A 22409-nucleotide genomic window follows, 5' to 3' on the forward strand; every position below is an offset into this window, starting at 1 on the left:
AGCACACTCAGTGCAGAGACAGAGGTGAGCCTAGGGATTTGCAAGCACAGGGAAGCCACACATAAACCAGTCTTGGGAAATTGGGACATGCTTCTGCTGGAGATGGGAAATATGAGCAGAGATCTGAGGAACCAGAAGAGTTGGCCAGAGTCAAGAGGGGTCAGCAGCACCCCAGGGGTAAGAAAGAGACTCTTCATGGCCTGCGGGTGAAACAGTTAAGCACATTTGGGGAACTGTAACCGGTTTTTGAGGGCTGGTGTACAGAGTTTTAAAACTGGATGAAAGACAAAGCTAGCATTGTAAGCAGGAGCCGGATGTAATCTGAACCACGCAAAAGGGTTTGTACATCATCTGGTTGGCAATGGGAAGCTCTTACAAGTTTCCAAAAGGGGAGATTTACATTTTAGCAAATATCTCTTTGCTGTAAAGTGGAAACTGGATCCCAGAGTGGAGAGGACTTGGAGCGGAGGAGAAGCCGACCCCTTTGGAGATGCGGCAGGAGTGAGAAGTGAACGTTTGTGCCCCACGCTTACAAGACACAACAGTCTCAGGGGCGCTCTTCAACGCTAGGAAGTTTGTTCGATTGTGTAGTGTGCAGTCACCAATTCGCTGCAAACTTCTGATGAAGTCAAGAGCTCTGCAGAGATGCATCCACATATAGAAGACCCGCCTCTGACTCCATTGATCAGAGAAGAGGCAGACAGAGGGAAGCGGGGCACCCGCGTTCGTGGCTCCTGAGGTCTCAGGAGGAAAAGCAGCAGAAGGTTCCACTTATGCAGGTCTTAAAATCTATCATTTAATTTTGCTTTGAACTGGTTTTATGATAAAGCTAGTATCTTTCTTGAAGTTTTGGTTCTTTTGTTACTCAAGGAACATGATTGTTCAAAAACTAACTGCTTGCAAGGAATATAGATTGCAACGTTCAAATTACAGCAATCTTTGGATTTTCAGAGAGCCTTTAAAAAAAGTATTGTTTTCTATTTACTCAACGGGATAATTCACTGGGCAGGAAAAATTGGAAGTTACATAGTATCTGATTTTTGAAATCAAAATTGAGAAAAACAAAGTCTTCACAAATTTATGGTAACCCAGTGTGATTTGTAATACGTGAACAGCAATGTTCCTCCCTCTCGTTTATGGCTGAAACGCCCACAGGCTGTGCAGGCCCCATGACGGTCCATCTTCACAAACGGCCGTCTCTTCATTCCCCCGGGCCTGAAAACTTAGAGCAAAGGGGCATTTTTGCTACCCAACGACTTCAGAATAAAAATACAATTTTAGGGGCGCCTGGGTGGCTCAGTCATTGGGCATCTGCCTTCGGCTCAGGGCGTGATCCCAGGACCCTGGGCTCGAGCCCCACATCAGGCTCCCTGCTGGGAGCCTGCTTCTTCCTCTCCCACTCCCCCTGCTTGTGTTCCCTCTCTCGCTGACTGTCTCTCTGTCAAATAAATAAATAAAATCTTAAAAAAAATACAATTTTATTATTCCAAATAAGAAAGGCGGCTGTGGGCTGGCATTGGGATTGGGATTTGGGAGCTGGAAGAAGTTTGCAGCAGGAAAAGTCTGCTGTACTGAGAGGCTGCACAGACAAGACACTGTACATGCAATCTGGAGTTCGTAACTATTTTTAGAAAAGGATACGTAAAGTTCAAATTTGAATTTAAAGCATAAGTATGTGTTTGTATATATATACACACAGAACAACAGTGTGTTGTCTTAACCAACAGGAAAGGAACACATACTACGTGCCAGGCCTGGGGAGGGGTGGGGGTAAGGGAGACTTTCTTAGTAGTTCAGAGTCTAACAAAATAAACAGGTGAATGAATAATTACATATAACCATACAAGAGTTGCATTTTCGGGTATAATAGAGGCATATTTCAAAAGATATGGGAAGTAGAGAGAATTAACTCTGCCTGAGGAAGGTGCATTTGAAATGAATCTTGAAAGATGAACAGTAGCCATTTAGGGCAAGGGGCAATAGCTTGTGCCAAGGCACAGAAATATGAAAAGCCACGAAGAACATGAAACTATTTATGTGACAAGCTAAGAGGCTTTGGGCAATGGAAAGTTCTAACAGTGAGTGATGCAGCCTGTATTTGGAAACACAATGACTTGGCAGCACTCATGGGGGATTGGGGTGGGGGACCAGCCACAGGTGGCCAAATCCAGGTGAACGATGAAGAGGGCCTGAGCTGGGACAGTGGCCAGGACACAGACAGGTGCAAAGCAGAGGAGGAAACCTGGCACCTGCTGACTGAATGTTGTTTGGGGGTATAGAGGAGAGAGAGGCCAGGCCAGCTTGTTGATACTGGAGCTGATATTTCGATCTCCATCCATCTGACTCAATTGGTTTGGAAGTTGGAATACAGGGAAGGGAGATGATTAATTATCATCCTCAAAAATCTAGTTCACAGTATATACTAATTCATGTTAATTCATAGTATATATACCTGACTCTGCAACTTATTTTTAGACTTGACAGTATATTCAGAGGTAATATTCAACATTCTAGAACTGGAACAGCATGGGCACAGGCCTTAAACCAGTTCCACACAGCCAGTGTGCACTGTGAGCTGCGATCCTGATGTGTCCCGGACATCCTTCCAGAACCATCAGTGGGGCTCTAACTCATCTTCTGTGTTAGCGGTGTGGAGTTGCACACCATGTGTCATATTCATCAGCCATCCTCTACGGCTGGGTGGTCAGTTCCCATTACTTTGCCACCACAGATAACGCTACAGAGAACATTCTTGAACGTGGATCTACACCCGCATGCTTGGAAAACACTTTTATGGGTAGTTGAGTCCCATTTTCTCCATCTTACATTTGTTTCCTCTACTTAGTTGGTGTTTCAAATACTTGATTTTGTGTGTGAACAAACGTGTAAGCAAATTCCAGGCCCAACTCCAGGGCAGGCTTACCTGTTATTCTTCCAAGGCCAGGCACCCTTGACCCAGCTTCCCCAGCCAGATGTGCTCCCACGCTGTGGCCAATCAAGTGAACTTTAGAAGGAGAATATCCAAATTTTTTCTGATAGGATTTTTAAAGGAAAACAGAACAAATATTTTTAAAAGACCAGGTGGAATGGCTTAAATGTGCTTGACATATGCTTGATTTATCTGTGCCTCTCACAGGATGGGGACTAGTCAATAGACAAAGTGACCCCCACATCCACCCACCTCCTTGTCTGGCTGAAGGAGAAAGCACCGGGCAGGACTGGAGGAATGCCTTCTGTCAGGTTCTTCTGCCTGTGCTAAGGGGCCTTGTGGTCGTCAGGAAAAGAACAGCCCAGCAACCACATCTATGGCTTCCAGCCCATGCCCACTCTTCCTAAGACCCAACCCTTCCAGCACACTCCCGACACAGGTCAATGCAGCCATATCTGGGCTGTCACCCACCCTACCTGTGTCTGTCTCCTCCAATTGAAGGCAACTCTAGCAAATGTCTGGGCTGAGTTTGGTCTTCAAGAGGAGTTTTTAAGAATATTCACAAAATGACTATGTGCCTAGAGTTCACACACACACTCACACTCAACAGGGAACAAAGGGGCAAGCATTTTTAGTTTCATCTAAGCTTCCAGTTCTCTTCATGGTAACGGTGAAAATCAAGCAATTGCCTTCACGTGGATAAATTTATCATTGATCAAATGATCCACTCTTTTTCCCACCAGTAATGACAGTATTATATGCTGCTTTATAAAGAGTATTTTCTCTCTCATTTACATGTGAATGGCCATTCCCAGGATGTCTCCTGTCCTTAGGGGGCTCCTTCCTCTACCACTGCCCCGTTCAAATTTCTGCTTTTTGTCTTCCTCCACAGCCTGGTATCTGAGGTCAGCCCTCTTTCCCCTCAGCCCTCCCCTCCTCTGTCCCCATCAATTCATTGAACACGTACCTCAGTGAACGCTTTCCCCTCAGCTCAGCGAACATTTCCTTTCCTACAAGCCACTACTATTCATTTCCTGGAGCCAGAAGAGCCCACAGCGCAGGCCCCAGGATCCACAAAGAAATTCACAGAAGCTTAGGACAGGTTCTTCTCTGAAGAGGTGATGAATCGGATTTCACCCTTTGGATCAAGGACCCATTCTAAGTACCTCCTTGTGCCCTGATCTCCCTAGACAGCAGGAAGAGCAGACAAGCAGTGTGGGGGCAGAGGTGAGGACTTGGCTCCCCGAGTCTTCTCCAGCCGCCTCCTCATCGTCCTCAGGGTTGGAGTATCACCTCCCTGGGCTGCCCATGGGGGTGAGCTGCTGCTCCGGTCCCTCTCCATCCCCCTGCCTTGGACTTCCTCATAGTACCGTCCCCACACTTCGTCAGAGCAGAAACACTGTCTCCCTCGCCCTGTATCTTCAGGGACTAGAACAGCGTCTAGCCCACAGCCAGTGCAGAGAAAACTATTTGTTGAATGAATGAGTGAACCCTCCTTAAGAGTCTGAAAGGGTCATAAATCTTTAGATTTTACTTCACTGCATTTAATGGTGGGAAATTACTTTCTATAATGGTAGGGCATTTGGAGATTTATAAATGTCTCAGGGTATAACCCTCATAAATAGCAAAGTCTATTTTGTTCTTTTAGAAAATGTATAGGTTATTGTGCCTGGACTGGACTATAGACCTAACTAATTCACTGCCACAGAACCCAATTACTGTGGGAAAATGTATTTCACCTTCTAAACAAATAGCATTCATAAGATGGGAACAGTTTATAATCATTAAGGATAGGTTTACAATGGGACGAAAACTAACTGGCAGGATAGGGTCCTACAAGCTGACCCCAGAAGCAACTTGGGGGTGGGGTTAGGGGTGGGGAAGCATTTGGTGAGGAGCCTGTGAAGGGACACTGCCACCAAGTGGCGCTTTGTAGAACCACAGGCACTTCTTTCCCAGGAAGTAACTGCCCTTTCCTGGTCACCATACAGAAAGGAATGCTCAGTATCTCACACGTTCAGAACTCGTGTGAACTAATGAAAAAGCCGTAAAATCAATGCAAATTCTTGGTGTTATGATGCAAAGCCAATTAAACGCAATTTTTTAAAAACCAGCTTTTCTTACCGTGAGAACATCAATAAAATACGCCACCTCAGCCCCAACAACGCGGAGATTGTTTACGGCATGGATGTACTCCAGCGAACCATTAATCCAGTCTATGTTAATACAGTTCACGTCTTCCACTTTTAGTAACACCTGGTACAAAGATTTATTATAAGGATGTTAGAAAAAAGAATTAAGGAAAGCCAAAGTGCCAGAGTAATGGATTCCATAATAAGAAATAACACTACTGGGTATTGAGAACCTACTACACGCTAGGTCCTGTCCTAACCCTTTTACATATATTATCTTATTTAATCCCCTTTACAGATAAGGAATCCAAAGCACAGACAGGTTAATTAAACTTGCCCACAATCATAGTACATAGAACCATGGTATGAATTCAGGCAGCCTGACTCTATTATACTATATGGCCCCATAAATAATTGCTTACTATGTTAGCAGTCTATTAATCTTGAGTATAAGAGAGGAAAATTAATTTCTTGGAGTGAACCTGGAGAATTTTTTCCCTTAAGTGAGAAATTTATCATATCATTCAATCTTTTGTCAAAAGTGAGAATTTATCAAAGAATAATTACAAAGAAATATGCTCCCATTATAATCTATGCAATTCATAATAAGTGAGTATAAATAGGAAATGGATAATTCATTTGGGGCCTTGGGACAGGGACAATGTAAGTAACTGGGTGGAGGAATTTCCATGAATATGCATTAATATATGCAAAGTACATTCCCATTAAACATATAGCTTTTATACTAGTATAAAGAAGAGTTTATTCACATCATACATTGCACATGTCTTGCTGCCATTTTCCATCTGATTTCCATCCAGGTATGTTGATACGGGTCATCTTGTCTGTTCCAAAGTGTGAGCCCTGGATAGTTAGATAATTAACTGCACTGATCTCCTGTTTCAAGTGAAAAGAGATGAAGGTAAAATAATAATTCAAAATTATTTGACATTTAGTAGAATTATTCTTAGTCTGTTCAAAAGTCTTCCACTACATTTGATTTTTAACAACTGTCTTTAATATATTTTTACCAAAGAAATAGTTACTGCTACACACTGCAAAATATCAAGAAATTATTCATGCATTATCAAATACAATATATAAATGTAATTACAAGGAAAGGAAAGAGAAGTGTTTCGTTTTAAGGCAAGGTTTGTAAGATGATGCTGGGTCAGTTTCAATCAGGACTTCTGTCAGCCGTACTTTCGTAAAGCACTTACTTCTCTGGAGCCAATGGAATTCATGAGCAGTGTGTGATTTGGGACTTAGAAGCATGCTGCAAAGGTGGCAAAACAGATCGCTCACCCCACTTTATGAGGGAGGAATAAAGGTTAGGATCTCACCACATGCAGTACAATAGCATATTAAAGATCATTTTATGTAATTTACCTTAAATGTTCTTTTGTATTTCTAGTATTTTGTTGGATTGTTTTTATAACCAATGAAACTCAATTTAAGTGATACTATGAATTTAAGTGATTTCTTTATGAAGAGAAAAAATGAAAAGGCACAATATAACAAATGCTCAAAATTCTATTTTGAGAAAAAAAAAATGAACACTCTAATCAGCAAATTGCAAGTCTGACAATGGTGAATCCTGTAACAAAGAGCCTTCAAACAAAGACCCTCTTAGTAGCTACCTGTGTTTAATAGTCACATGCAAATTAATCATACAACTTGCTGGCTAAACTATCTCCAAGATGGTCAGCAAACAATTATGAGAATCCGAAGTTGGCTTACACAGTAATTATAATATAGCTACACTCGTATCTGCGTACATGCCAGGAATTGTTCTAAGCACTTTACAGTGTAGCGCATTTACCCTCCACGACACTGCGAGGTAGGCACTAACTTTACAGATTGGGAAAGGGCACAATGAGAAGTCAACTCACTTGTCCATAAAGCACTCCAGCTAACGAGTCCTGGAGTGCGGGGCAGAAACCCACATGGTCTTTCTCTGAAGTCATGGGTTCCACCCCTGAGCTCTCCAGTTGGAATCTGATCATACTGTTCTTTACTGATAGGGCCCAGAGCAGATGTGGGATTTGTTGAGGCAGATAATATAATCAAATGTATCTGGGCTTTCCTGGAAGAGCTGCTCTGCTGAATAATGGAATCTAAGTGCAAAAACATTTGTCAGTCTATATATTTAAAAGAATCCAGATGTTAATTCCAACTCCAGCTGGAGCCCCTTAAACCCCAACTATATTTCTATGTCAAAAAAAAAAAAAGAAAGAAAGAAAGAAAGAAAAGCGAACCTATTTGGGAAAAGGGATTTGGTAGGAAAAGTTTGTTTAATCTTTCCCCCTCGTGAGAGGAGCTGAATGTGGGGCCTTGTGAAAGCTTCCAAGTGTCAATGTGACCAGTACTGTGGGATCCGAGCGTCCTGCATTGTCACGAAAGCCTTGGAGAATTTAATAACGTAGGAAAGGTAAAAAAACAAAACAAAACAAAACACTTCCGTTCACTTCATAGTCAATCTGGTACACCCCTGTGAAATGGCATACTAACCTAGAAAACAGGAAACTCGAAACAACATCATGGAATCAACTCAAAGAAGACACTCAGCTTCTGCTGCCCAAAGGACAAGGCCATACAAGGGGGTCAGGACAGAATAGGTTATCCCAAGGAAGGCCCAGGTGAAGTCTCAATGTTTAGGGCGCTCAGGCCTTTACTTTCAACTTTCTTATCTTTGAGGAATCGTAGAACCTAACTGGTATGAGATCAACGCTTTCCACAAAGCATGACTACTCTGGCGGTGATCTCATTTGTAGTAAGCCAAAAGTAGTCAGCAGTTAGGCATGTTCCAGCCTTGAGAAAAGCTGCAGGCCCAGAAACTACCATAATTATGCAAAATGTGCATCACCGCTAGTGACTAACCGTGTGAGCCTCTCTAGGGGATGGCAGGTTGGATTTATTCTTGCAGAAATGCAGCTGTGAAGACCTGTGACTCTCAGAAGAGTCAAGTTTATTGCGCCATGTTTAGCTTTAACAATTCCTCCCTCTGAGGAAAGAGCACGTTAAACCATCGCATAGTTAACTTCTGCTTTCTCATACACAAAGTCGGATTTGCACAGTGTAGCATATGGGTCAAGCCTGGGGCAATCAAGATTTTTAATATTGTACCTTGACTCGTCCTGTATCCTCACTGCTGGTATAAAACATGTTAACACCAAACCCTCTGGCTTCCATCCATTGCAAAACTCAAGTACAGACCTGGTTTGTCACGTGGTTTTTTCCAAATGGAAGGGAGTGGAAAAGACATGAGGAATATTGCCTTTATGGTCCCTTTCTTAGGACAGTGCTCGGTGTCTGACATTCTCTTCATTGCCTTTACGGTCCAGACTCTCCTAAAGACTGACAGTCATCACCTGTTTTAGTACCTGTGCTCTACGAAAGTTCAAGTGCATGGCCACTATGCAGAAGGATAAAGGACCAACGAGTCCTATGAGGACAGAGGGTCAAGACCAGGGGATGCAGTTAGTCCTGAATGCACACACACATGTACCCTAAAAGTCCTAACCAGAGAGTGAAGGTGCTCTGAAACATTTGTGTTCAACAAATTCTCTTTACATGAAAAAAATTGTGGCAAAATACATATAACATAAAAATTACCACCTTAACCATTTTTAAGTATACAATTTAGTAACATTACATCACTGGCATCGTTGTGCAACCATCAGCACAATCCTTCTCGAGGGATTTTTGTCATCCCAAACTGAAATCCTGTACCCTTAAATCGTAACTCTTCATTGTCCCCTCCCCCAGCCCCAGGTAACTATTATCTACTTTTTCATCTCTATGAATGTGACTATTCTAGGTGTTTCATATAACAGGAATTATACAATGCTTGTCCTTTCGTGTCTAGCTTATTTAACTTTGCAAAATGTTTTCAAGGTTCACTCATGTTGTGGCATCTACTACAATGTCATTTCTTTTTAAAGCTGAGCAATATTCCTCTCTTTGCTTTTTGATAGTGATGGAAATCACACTTTTGAGTACACTTGCTTTGTAAGTTTCTCTGTACCCCAAATAAGGGTTTTTCTTCTTTGTTTTAGCTAGAGCTGTCATCCATGGAGCAAATGGCATATTTCAGCGAAGAGCCGTGTGCCCATACGTGTGTGTGTGCGTCTGGTAAGTAGACAGCTACAAATCAGATTCTGTTTGTGTGGTGCAAGGGCAGAGCAGAGGCTGTCTTGGCTGGGTCTGACGGAAAGAGTCTCCGGGTTATAGAGTTGCAGGTAGAGACCAGAAATGATCTTGCACTGGGGGGTTGCTTTTTCTCTGGCCCTTGTTCCACTTAGGTCTAGTATCATGCTTTTTTGCTCTGTCCCTGGGATCACATCACTCTTTGCGTTTCAACTCTAACCTCGGGGTAAAAGACTTTAGAATCTCTTCCTCTAGCTCTAGACTGCCCACTGAGCTACAAGAAGCAAATCTCCCATAGCCTGCCCGAACTTCACTGGTCCAAAATGTAACTCATTCTCCAGCATCCCCAATCAAGTTTTCTTGACGAGAGGGTCATTATTCTTCCTGTGACTTGCGTATAAGATCTCAGGACAGTTTGTGATGTTTACCATGTCAATTTTCTATTATCACACTCATGCTCATGCTCAGGCTAGTTCCTGGAGTCTGATCCCAACTGCACTATGGTTTTCTAGCACTCTCAAATAGAACTTTCTGTGATGGTGGAAATATCCTATATCTGCACTGTTCAAAATGGTAGCCACTAGCCACATGGGGCTACTGAGCACTTGATATGTGGTTGGTGCAGTTCAAACACTGAATTTTAAGTTTTATTTAGTTTTAATGGCCAGGTAGCTCATGGTTAGTGTGTTGGGCAGCCTCATACTAAACGGTCTGGCAATCACCCGCCGGCTCTCCAGGCTCCGGTCACTGCATCCAAGGTAAATATCCTAAAGCCTCTTTAAAAACTCCCATGGGGCCTCATGGCTCACAGGATCAAGTCCAAAGTCCCCAGGAAGGAGTTATAGAATTTGTCCCTCAGTTGACTCTGCATTTGAGTACTTCCTCTCTGTCCCAGTCTAACTCACATGTTGTAATCATCAGATGTACTCTGCAGGCTCCCTCCTGTGTGTATTTGTCCACGCCACTTCATTTGTCACTTCCCCGTGTGTCTCTGCTTACGCAAACCCTGCCCACCTGCGGGACACACCTCAAACAGGTGTCTTCCTCAAAGCCTTTCCTGGCTCCCGTCCCACCCCCAAGGGGAAGGTAAGCCCTTTCTTACCATGCTCCCACATTCTTTGGTTTGTGTCTTACGTAACAGATCTAATTTGTGCTGCCACAGAGGTTAATTGTTTACATACCCCGTTTTCCCTAATATAATAAACTAAGGATACTGTCTTGTTTATTCAATTTAATACATAATAGGTACTGTTGCTTGTTCACAGTCTTACATGTGGAAGGCTCTCAATTAATATATTAATCAAATGAAGTATCAAATTAACCTCAGATGAAAAAACAGATTCAGAGCAGTCTTTATATTTAAGTACTAGGACAAATAATAAGACAAGAAAATCTGGCTCACAATACTAAAAAGAAATATTGGCCTTTAAGTCAGTAGTTTATGCCAGAATAAGTTACTGAACTTAGGTCTTCTGTATCTATAGCTACATCTTCTATTTCTGAATCACCTATGTGTGAAGGCAGCAAGTTAGCTTACCTGATAGGCTGTGGGATTATGTCGTGTGTAGAGCAGAAAGCGAGTGTTTATCTCCTCTGGAGACCAGGGCAAACCTGCCAACTGTCTTGACAAAGTCCCGGTCCATGGTAAACCGTCTTTAAAGCACCCCACCCTTTCATAGCAAACTTCTTTTCCTGCAGCAAAAAGATGGAGTGTCAGTATTGTAGGAACCAGGACCAGAGAGAAGTTGTGTTTCCCACCATGAGGGTTCACTGAAATAGGTCTTTAAGTTGAGCATGTCTGGCTCAGGGAGACTCTCTTTAAAAAATGCTCTCCTCTCCCCTTTCTCCACCAACCTCCTCATATTATTTATGACCATGACTTTGTCGATCATATTGTTGCAGAGGAGAGCATAGGGGCTTTGGAATCAGACATATCTGGCTTTCGGCAATTCTTTTACCTTTTATGAGTCTCTGTTTCCTCCTTTGCCAAGTGGAATTAATCCCACTTACCTTACAGCCTTGATAGGAAGACTAAATGAACTATTACACAGGACAGCCCTTGTGAATGGGCCTGGACATAAGAAGGATACCGTGTGTTCCCTGAATTCCTGCCTTTCCTTATGAGACTTGAAGTTTTTAATGAAAGGGACCTTGGAGTCCCTAGCAGCTAGCACTATGCCTGACATGCAGTAGGAGTCCAACATAGGTCTCCTGAAAGTATAGATGACAGCAAAATTTCATTCAGTTGTAACCAAGTCTTGTCTTTCTGGAACGCACCTCACTCATCTCTACAATGAGAAGCTTTGGGGAAACTGAGTCTTAATGTTTCTGACATCCACTCTAATTTATCTTTTCAACTACGGCCTTTCTTTTTCATTTAATAATGGAAAAATTCTTGCTGTTTTATGGAGGAATAATTTAACTTATTCAATTATAATTATTTATTCAATTTTATTGAATTATGTACTCAATTTATTAGTATTTCTTAAATTGGTTTTCATTTACTCATTTTGGGATTATTCGTTAGTATTGACTGGAGCTGTTTGAAGATGTGAATTTGAGGGTTTTCTTTTATCACTTATCAAAAAATGCTGAATAAATCTTTGACTTTCAAGTCCACCAGATTTTACTTCAAAATTTTAGGAGATTTTGCATTTTCTCCATTCCCTAACAATGAGGTTCCACAATAAATATAAAATAAGAGGACAGGGAATTAATTTTTTAAATCAATGTTTATACATTAAAAAGAAACTGTGCCGATGAGCAACATCCCCTGGTCACCCCCAAACCCAGCCCTCTCCCCAGAGGCGACAGGTTTTCTGGTGGTTATCCCCATATCTATCTATAACGAGCTTACACTGCCAAGTTTTGATTTATTAACTATAGTCACACATGATCTATTAACTTGTTGCAATAATGAGTGAGGATTTAGCCCACCTATTCTTGGGATCAGCCAGGATCAGTGCAAGAAACAAATCACACTGATTATTTTAACTGTGAGCGTTTAATACAATGAATTGTCATCAGTCAGATGTTGGAGAACTGAAGGCAAGAAGGGGACCATGTAGTAGCTCCCAGGTGACAACTGCGGGGAGCAGCTGCCAGCAGGGGCCTGGTGGAAGGCAGAAGAGGTTCAGTTATCCAAATGAGGAAACTTGGAGGAAGGGCTGCTAGACCCGGGGAGGGGTGCTGGAGAGAGCTGGGGTTCGGTCCCTGAAGAGGGGTGCTAGCTGGCTAGTGCTGGCGTCGTTGAGTGGGCACCATGCGCCTGGTTCTGGGAGTTTTAGAACAACTGCAAGCCGGAGCCACCTGCTGCTACTGGATGATTGTTCATGCACGGGTGAAAAGCCGTTGCTGGAAAAACACTGACAAGAACCAGGAGCCAGCAGGAAGGAACACCTCCCATTTCCCTCTTGGAGCCTCAACGTCCCTCTAGTGTCCCTACTGACAGTACTTCTCTGGGAGTGGCTGAACAGGGTGAACCATGGTTGAGTATCCCCGCACTGGCCAGGCACGGGCTGACCTGAAGCAGGGGGACAACAGTTCCTACAGGTCCCACTTTCCAGATTTTCTCAAGTCCTCTTCCTCTACAGGCAATAACACTGTTTTAAGCTCCTTTATCGGCTTCCATTGTAAACTTAAATAATAATCTTTAATTTTTTTTTTTTTGAGAGAAAGAGAGCGAGAGCATGGGAGTGAGAAGGGCAGAGGGAGAGGGAGAGAGAGAAACTTAAGCAGGCTCCAGTGCCCAGCAGGAAGCCCAACACGGGGCTGGATCTCATGACCCTGAGATCATGACCTGAGCTGAAATCAAGAGTGGGATGCTTAACCGAGTGAGTCACACCAGGCGCCCCAGTAATCTTTTATTTTTTGATCCATACCTCCTACTCCTCATAACTTGACTCCCTACCTTTGCAAGACAAGTTTTGAGCCATGTTGCCTGTCTTCTTCCCTTCCATCTTCCAAGGCCTGCTAGCCGCACTTTGACTTTCATACCGTCAAAGTTGATAACATTCAGACTTTGTTCTATAATCCTAATTAAGTCTTTCATGTTTTGTCTGTAGGCTGGCTCCGAAAAATTGAATGTCAATAAACAGAAACATATTATTGTGACTAGATGAATATTTTTCCTTTCAGAGCCAGCTACCGTGCTATAATTATATTTCCTTATCTGCATGTCATTATTCGGTTACCCATTCCCTTCAAAGGAGAATATTCAAATGAATTATCTTTTCATAGACATGAATTGCTCAAGATCAGTGTCATTTTTGTTTCTTCCATATTTGGATTATCCTTTTCTTGTGCCATTTTCATTTTCCTGGATTCTCTGGTTGCCTTTGTTTTCTCTTGTTGCAAGAGTAAACATGTGCCCTCTTCAATATATCTCTAGTATAGTGCAGCTCCTCAATCAATATTTCTCCTGCCTGGAATCTATTCTGTGTTTTCTGTTGAAGCACACATATATCCAGTTCTGATTTGAGCCAATGAGTTTACATTTGGATTGTGCCTTTTTTTTTAAGATGTATTTGTTTGAGACGGAGAAAGGACAGGGTGGGGAGAGGTAGAGAGAGACGGATAGAGAGAATCTCAAGCAGACTCCACGCTGAGCATGAGCCTGACACAGGGCTCCATGTGGGGCTCCATGCCGGGCTCCATCTCACGACCCTGAGATCACGACCTGAGCCGAAATCAAGAGTTGGATGCTTAACTGACTGAGCCACCCAGATGCCCCTGGATCATGCCTTTCTAATACAACCTTCTGTTTTTTTCTAGAATGTCCAGCTGCACTGCATGGCTTACCCCCCCCCCCCACACACACAAATTCTTAACTACATCATTCAGTCTATGGAAGTAGTTTGGATTTTGAAATGAAGATTGTTGTAAATAGTGTCTATTCTCTATGTTTGTAAGTTACCAGGGTTATTGGTCACTATGCCCTTTTTCATAAGGAAATATCCATTGAAAGAGCACAAAGTTAGAAGAAACTACATGTGATGAAGGAGACTGATCAACATCATAAGGTAATAAAGCCATTTAGAAAAAAAATTGAAAGATTAATAGTTCTCTGAAAATAACATGTTTGCTATAAAATCAGTAAGTTGATATTGGGCCAATAACTTAAATGACCAATATAACAAAGAATATAGTTTTAAAATGGTAGCCTTGAAGATAATATGCAGCCATTGAAAGTGTTTACAGAGATTTGTAATGCAATTTGTAATGGAAGTGAGAATGATAACAGTGTTAGGGGAAAAGGCAGGTAGCAGAACTATGTATGGTTTTATTCAAAATGCATGGGGAAAAATAAAATTTTAAGGAAGTGCATCAAAATATTAACAATGGTGACAATGCATGGTTTTTATTTTCTTTCCCCTTATCTATGGTCTTAAATTTTCAATGATAAATAACGATTACTTTTATAATAAAAAAAGTTACAACAGAAAAAAAAAAGAGTACTTCTTCTCCAAATCATGTCCAGTGTGGCTTCTTTGTCTAATTAATAATAATTAAAACAGCAAAAACAGACTGAGCCCTAAATGTCACATATGTGAGGACGTGGAGACTTAAGAAAAGAGATCACTCTTGCCCAACGTGTCATTGTTATCAAGTGGTAGTGGGGAAAAAAAATGAACCATCAGGCAGCTCATTCTATCACTAAGTAGAATTGGAGGTACATTAATTAATTAGCTTTTGCTAGGTTATGCTGTGGTAACCAAGAGACTCCAAATCTCCTTGGCTTACCAAAATTAAGGTTTACTTCTCATTCATGTTATATTTTGGCTACAATAGTTTTAGGTTCATTGTGGCTCTGATTATCCGGTCCTCTTCATTCCAGGATCTAAGCTAAAAGAGACCCTTGTTCAGATCATGTTGCTCTTGGGGCAGAGGGAAAGGGGGTGATGGCTGAACCCTGCAAAGGCTCTTCACACAGGCATTCAGACTTGGACTGCTCTCTGCACTTCCTGTGGCCAAAGGTAGGGCTGTAGAGTCCTCTTCCGGGAACTGGGAGTAAATAGTGGGGGACACTAATAAAGTCTGCCATGGAAAGGGACATGGGTTGACATTTTTATAGGTGCCACCAGAAGGAAAACCTTTCGTCATTTAAATTTGCATTTCTTGAATTACCCACACACTTGAATATCTGTGCATTTCTGGCCCTTTGCACATCTGTGGGTGAGATCTTTGTGCCCTATGCACATTTCTCTAAAGTTTGCTTTTTGCTTTTTTCTTTGTAAAAACTCTTCGAATAGTGGAGTTTTGCCCCTTTCCACTCAGATATTGAGAAAAGATATTTTAGTTTGCTGTTTATATTTTTGTTTTATAGAAGCTTAACATTTTATTCAATAAAATGATCAATCTTTTCCTTTATAGTTTTGGAATTTCATCTTATTTAGAAAAGCCTTCCTTACTTCAAGATAATTAACAATTTCACTCTGTTTTCTTTTACACTTTTCTTGTTTCACTCTTTTACTTTAAATTTAAGTTCATCTTTCTGAGATTTATTTTGGAGTGAAGAGTAAGATTTTCATCTAGAATTTCAATTCTCTTGGCCTGAATTTATACAAAGTATAATCATTTTAATTTCTTCCATACCTTTGGTTATTTCCCCTGGTTTATTTAAATCTGTCAGCATGGTTTTCTATTTTTTAAGTTTTATTAAGCAACCACCACACATATTTATCAATTATATTGCCTTTCTCCTGTTTTTCTAATGTGTTAACCTCTACGCTTATTTTTATTAATGAAATTCTTCCTTCAATGTTACTTGTTCTTTTTCTAATTTCTTCAGTTCTTGAGTCATTATATTTTGATATATTCTGCAATTGAAGTGTTTTATTTCCTCTTTGACCTAAAAGTTCTTTAAAAGAGCATTTGAAATATAGCACATTACATGAAACTAGGTTTAATTGGTTAAGAAATCATATAAGTTGACATACCAGTTCATATTTTCTTAATTTCCACTTTCTTAATGAGTTGTTTCTCTATCTTACTGTGAGCAGCCTTTTCCAAAGACAAAAAAAATCTTGAAAATAGATTCATTAATTTATTCAAGAAATATGTATTTGAGCACCTATTAGGGGCCAGATATTGTTCTCAGCACTGGGGATTCAACAGTGGGAGAACTAATCCTAGCCCTCAGGGAGTGGTCTAGTGGGGTTGCAGGGACAATGAATAAGTAAATAAAATGAAGGTGCACATGTGTTTAGGCGAGGAGGGGTTTACTATTCAAATAGGGTGGCCAGGGAAAATCTCACTGAAGTAGAAAGCATTTTTTTTTTTTTTTGTTTCTTAAGTAGGCTCCACACCCAGTATGGAGCTCAGCATGGGGCTTGAACTCATGACCTTGAGATCAAGACCTGAGCTGAGATCAAGAGTCAGACACTTAACAACTGAGCCACCCACACACGCCTAAAATAAGAGGCATTTGAATCCACAGCTAAAGGGGGTGGGGAGCAAACCGTGGGGATTTCTGGTGGAGGGCAGCATTCTAGGGAGAGGGAAGGGAATGTACCAGCCTCTGGGCGAAGGAGCGTGCTTAGTGCGACAGAGGAATTACGAGGAGGCCACCCTGACCAGAGCTGAGGGAACAGTGGGGAGAGACAGGTCCACAACAACTGATTCTGCAGTTTCAAAATCTAAAAATCTTTGGGGAAAGGAAGTGGGGTGTCAACTTTTTCATTCATCTGTTTTTCAATTTGCAGCAGACTCATTTGGCAGCAAAAACTGACCTAAGGCTACACACACACACACACACACACACACACACACATCGTTATCCCACTTAATAGGAGTATTCATAGATTTTATTACAAAATATCCGTGTGGTTGTGTACAGGGTGCTGAACCAGAATTCCTCTTGGGGTTTTGTTATTTTACAGTGTACTTAACATAGTCCCTTTCTAAAATAAAATAAAATAAAATAAAATAAAATAAAATAAAATAAAATAAAATAAAATAAAATAAAATAAAATAGGAATTCTGGAATACATGTGGCCCCATGGGGGTTGAATAAGTGATGGTAGACAACTAGCAGGGGATGGTGTTTAGAGAGGTTACAGAGGACTAAAGCTTGCAGCACTTGGCAGATCACTGGAAGGACTTCGGCATTTCCTCTGCGGTGAGGGAGAGAGCCATTGGAGGGCCTTGAACAGAACAGTGATGCAGACTGACTTAGGTTGGCTTTTATTTTGAGAATAGATTGAAGCAGGAGAAGGGAAGAGACAGAGAGACCAGTTGCGAGGCTACTGTGGTCAACAGGACAAGAGACAACAGTGTCCAAAAGGTAAAGATGATAGCAGGGTGGGTGGTGAGAAGTGGTCAAGTTCTGGATAAATTGAGAAGGAGGATCCAAAAGAATTTATTGATTTACTGGCAGGGAGGTGTGATAGAAAAGTCAAGGACGACGTTGAGGTTTTTAGATGAAGTTCCTGGAAGACTGGAGTTGCCATTGATTGGGCTGGAGAAACTCTAGAAGGGACAGATTTGGGAGTAGGATCAAGAGCTCAGCTCTCGATATGTAGCTTTTATACAAATAAGACACATGGTGGAGATGCCACAGAAACAGCATGATAATGAGATTGGACTTCCAGGGAGAAGTTCAGCTGGAGATAGGAACTCAGAAATCTTAAACATAAAGTTGGTGTTTGACGTCATGAATACGGATAGGATCACCAAGGGTGATGACAGTTAAAGAAGAGGGATGACCTAAGGATGGAGTCCTAGGACAGTCCATCATTAAAACATCAGGAAGATGAATGGGGATGAGCAAATAAGACTGCCAAGAAGTCGTCGAAGAAGTAGGAAGAAATTCAGAAGAGCATGGCATCCTAGAAGCCAACTTAGAAGGACCTGCTGCCAGGGGAGGGGGCTATCAAAAGTACTAAATACTGCTAAGTCTAAACGGATGAGGATGGAGAATTGACCATGGGCTTGTCACCATGGGAGTGACTGCTGACCGTAACAAGTGTAGTTTCTGGGGTGAAAGCCTGATCGGAGTGAGTTCAAGAAAGAAGGGGGGGAGAAATAAGAAACCCCATGTACACAACTCAGAAGTGGGAGTCTTAAAGATGGGTGAAATAACACGTTTGTGTGCTGCTGGGAATGTCCCAGAAGAGAGGAAGAAAACTGGTGAGGCAGGAGAAATAGAAGAAAGCATTGTTGAGTCGAATCCTTGAGCAGGTGAGAGGAGATAGAGTGTCATATACATACATGGGGGAAGGGCTGGCCTTTGTTGGGGCAAGAACAGCTTATCTCTTGTGGGAGAGAGAGAAGGCAGAATGTATGGGCAGGTGCATGCACATAGCTGGACAGATGTGGTACTGGGAACTCTGGGAAGGCTTCTTCTCTTTGTTTCCGTTTTCTTACTGAAATAGGAATCCAGGCCATCAGCCAAGTGGGCATGAGCAGGGAGGGGTTGGAGGTTTGAGTGGAGGGGAGAAGAATGAAACAACCCAGGAATGGATGAGGGAAGAGGAGTAAGAGGGCTCGGCAGCTTTGGGGTCTGCTTCAGCTTGGTAACCATGAATTCGCAGTGGGACAATCAGCATGGTATGTGGTTTTCTCCAGGCACATTCACTGCCCATTCAGCTGCATAAAGGAGATGAAGTGTTGGATTTAACCAGGGTTGTGGTTAAGCCAAGTGAAGTAAGAGCAGGCAGAAAGAAGTCCAATTTGTAAGCTAAGGTGTGAGTATGATGGACCATGGGATTTAAACTACATAAGGAGGGAACTGAGAAGAGAGTTAGCTGCCAAATAAATTAAAAAAAATAGGTAGCAATATGAAATTTAGATTATTTATATGTAACACATATACATGTATCTATATTTCTATGGCACACATACATTCATTACAGAGCTGCTATAATTAAAAATTTGAGTCTCCATCATATTTGTATTACTACCTATACTGGCATCTATTAAATTTGTAACAAGGCCCATTTGGGTTCAGTTCTCTTGTAGCTGCCATTTCACAATTTCTGTTTAATTCGATAAGCCTCCAAACAGAAATCACTCCCTACCAAAAAGCAAACATTTCCGATGGCCGTAGGGAAGCCTGGCCAATCACAACTGTGTCTCGGGCGCTTAACACAATGTCCGGAACATAGTAGGTGATTGTATTTGTTGATGGAAATAAGACAGATTAGCATCCTTTTTTGGAATTTTGAGGGGTGGGCTGTGCATAGAAATGGCAAAGAGGCACTGAACTCTGGAAGGAGGAGAGACCACCTGAGAAAAGAAGGTGGCAGATAAAGGAGAAGAGACCAGGGTGGACTTCTTTCACTCAATTCCGCTTTGGAGCTCATCAGTCTAACAGCTTCCAGCATTCACATCAGGCCTGTTTTGTGCCCCTTCCTGGAATATACTACAGCAAACAATAGCTCCATCCACTTTTATCCCATAGTAAAAAGCTGAAGGGCAGGGACTAAAAACACTGAAATTCTTTGATTCTGTTTTGGTTAAAACATATCAACTAACTTTTGTTGTGCTTTAGGAGGTAAAAACAAAACAAAAAACTAAAAAAAAAAAGGAGGCAAAAACAGAGAAAACCAACTACTACTTTGGAGGAGTATAAGGATGTGAAGAGCACAATTCAATGAGTTTTGAGTTAGTGTGTAAGAAATGTTCACAGACCAAAATCCCTTCCCCAAATCATGATCCAAATAGAAAAAATCAACTTGGAAGTTCCAATCAGCATGAATTATGCATTCATTCGTTCATCCATCCATTCATTCATTCATTCAGCATCTACAGTGAATCAGGTACTGAAATCAGAAATATGAATGTATTTTTTCATTTACTGCCACATACCTATCTTAGAAATAAAGAAATTAAGACTGTAACAGATAAATTACTTGACCAAGTCCATAAGGCTAAGAAGTACAGAGCTGGGAGCCCAGGACAAGACCATCCAGCAACTTTTATATTATTAGAAATAGATGCTTATATACTCATCGGATTTAGTATTATTAAGTTGATGCATTTTCCTTAGATACTTTTATGACAAGTAAATCAAAGTACAAACAGTGACAGTATTTCAAAGCCCATGTCAATCACATTTTGGATGTGACTATACCCCCTATTTTTAAGGAACTAATAAATCATGAGTCTTACCTGTTGCTGTGCCGAAGAGTAAGAGTGAAGCAATCCAAAGTGCAAGCATCTAAGTTGATTTTAAAAATCACATCAACTCTTCTTGAAGGTTTATACTGATAAAGTCCCCTCACTAGAAAGTATTAAGCAAGTTTCTTCGAAGTGATACCATTCAACATTTAAATTCTGGGTCCAGAAGAGCATGGAGCTCACACCACCTTGAATCTCTATGCCCTGCAAAGTAATGTGCCATAGCCTACACTCCTAGCTCCACGTTAAGAGATTTAATTAGCAGGGTGTGCCTTCCATTAGGTGATTGGTAATTAAAACTTCTGAGGTTTTGCTGTTTCATCATTAGCAATATTTTGATTAAGCACAAACTGAGTCACTCTTGAAAGTTAGTTTAAGGCTTTGGGATGGTAGATAACAAACATTTAAAAGGCACAATTTTTCCAAATCAGGATTAGGCACTTTGAGTATTCTTTCCCTAACGCATTTCTGACTGCAAACATTTGCCTACTACGAACAGAACCTCCTAAAATATTATGACTTGAATAATGAACGTGGTTAATAATGGCTAATCTGCCCATTATAATGTGGCAATATAATGCAGCACTGTCATCTAGAGCCCGATCACCTGGGTCCAAATTCTGGCTTTGCCACTTATTAGCAGTGACCTCGGGCAGGTAAGCCTCAGCTGCACTTTTCCTCACTTGTAAAATGGGGATAATCATGGTTCCGACCTCATAGGGTCACTTAAGTGACTGAATTACTTATTATCTGAATAGCACCTAGTACATAGTACTATATTAAGAGTTAATTTTATTAGTTATTTTTCCACTATGTTCATGGTTAGGAGCACAAATTTATGCCCACATACAGCTACATACAAGCCTACGTCATGGTGCATAGTCTCCGTGATGACATTTAATGTAACGCAAAATGTCTTCACCTTGTTGGCTAAGACATTCACTTAAAGCGACTGAGTTCACAGATCTCCTCAGTCAGTTTCTTCATTTTTAAAGGTTCATAGAAGATGGCTGAAAGTATTTCTTGGTTTTTCTTAAGTTTTTCCTCTCACCATAATGACATTAAGATTTTCAAGTATTTATGAAGCATTCAGTCCTTTCATACAAATCTTGTTACATTATGAAAGGATCAGACAAAGAAGAGATTGTGACCAAGAGCAGTTACAAGTCTTGGGTGCTTTATTTGGTTGAAATATTTCCTGCATGTGCAGGCGTGCAGACACGCAGGAGTTCGAGAATGGCCTCTTCAGCAGCACGGAGCTGCGTGCCTGGCACACTGAATGGCCAGGAGCTACGCCATGGAAAAGGCATGCTCTAGAAGCTTTGCCAGTTGCCACTGGTCATTTTTCCAAGAATCCATGTTTTCAGCCACACATGCAGGATCTAAATGAATCTCAGAATCATCAGTAGAACCTTTCAGAAGACAACTCTTACTCATGTCTGCATCCCAAGGGACAAGCACAATGCCTGGAATTTAGCATGTTCTTAATGAACAGTTTTAAATGAAAAAAAAATACAAAGCTCTACAACGATAATATAGGGACTTTTTCCAAACCGCGCTCTCTTCTGTGTTTTCACAGCACTTCTCAATGAATCTGATACAGTACTCAGCATGTAATAGAATGGTTAGATATTTACCTGTTCGTCTCCTCCCCTAGACTGAACTGTTCCGAGACAGGACTGGTTTTTGCTGATCTCTGGGCCCCCAGGATCTAGCAACAGATCTCTCACAGCAGACACATGGTCAATATTTGTTGATAGAAAAAAGAAGTAGCATTAATTTTCACTGATCTCACATTATTTGAGTAAATTGTTACTCTAGAGAGAATATGATTCTTAGAGTAGAAGACGCATTATACTTTAACAATTATATTTAACGATCATCAGATACTGGGGACTCCATAGCGCTTGCTGAAATCATGGCCATTCTGCCTGAAAAAATGTCACACAGAGCAGTTAACAGTAGCTCTTAAAAGTTCATCATGAAATCAAAGCCCCACTTATATGTGCCAGCACACCAAAATGAGGAAAAACAGCAAAGCAGTTGAATTCTTGACTCAAGAATAGAGAATAATTTAA

General features: G+C 41.3%; 1 protein-coding gene across 1 annotated transcript in view; it reads right to left on the reverse strand.

The window, feature by feature from the left end:
- Positions 1 to 20371, reverse strand: part of PNLIPRP3 (pancreatic lipase related protein 3) — a 33569-nt gene extending 13198 nt beyond the window's left edge. Inside the window, exons 1-5 of the mRNA XM_045802836.2 lie at positions 20323 to 20371; positions 10748 to 10902; positions 5839 to 5958; positions 5054 to 5185; positions 2924 to 3032 (exon numbers count right to left, since the gene is read on the reverse strand). Coding sequence (XP_045658792.2) covers positions 2924 to 3032; positions 5054 to 5185; positions 5839 to 5958; positions 10748 to 10902; positions 20323 to 20371 — 565 coding nt within the window. The remainder of the gene's footprint in view (positions 1 to 2923; positions 3033 to 5053; positions 5186 to 5838; positions 5959 to 10747; positions 10903 to 20322) is intronic.
- Between the last annotated feature and the right edge of the window lie 2038 nt (positions 20372 to 22409).

The sequence above is a fragment of the Ursus americanus genome, chromosome 6 (assembly GCF_024610735.1).
Source record: "Ursus americanus isolate L20-20 chromosome 6, mUrsAme1.1.p, whole genome shotgun sequence".
Classification (NCBI taxonomy): domain Eukaryota; kingdom Metazoa; phylum Chordata; class Mammalia; order Carnivora; family Ursidae; genus Ursus; species Ursus americanus.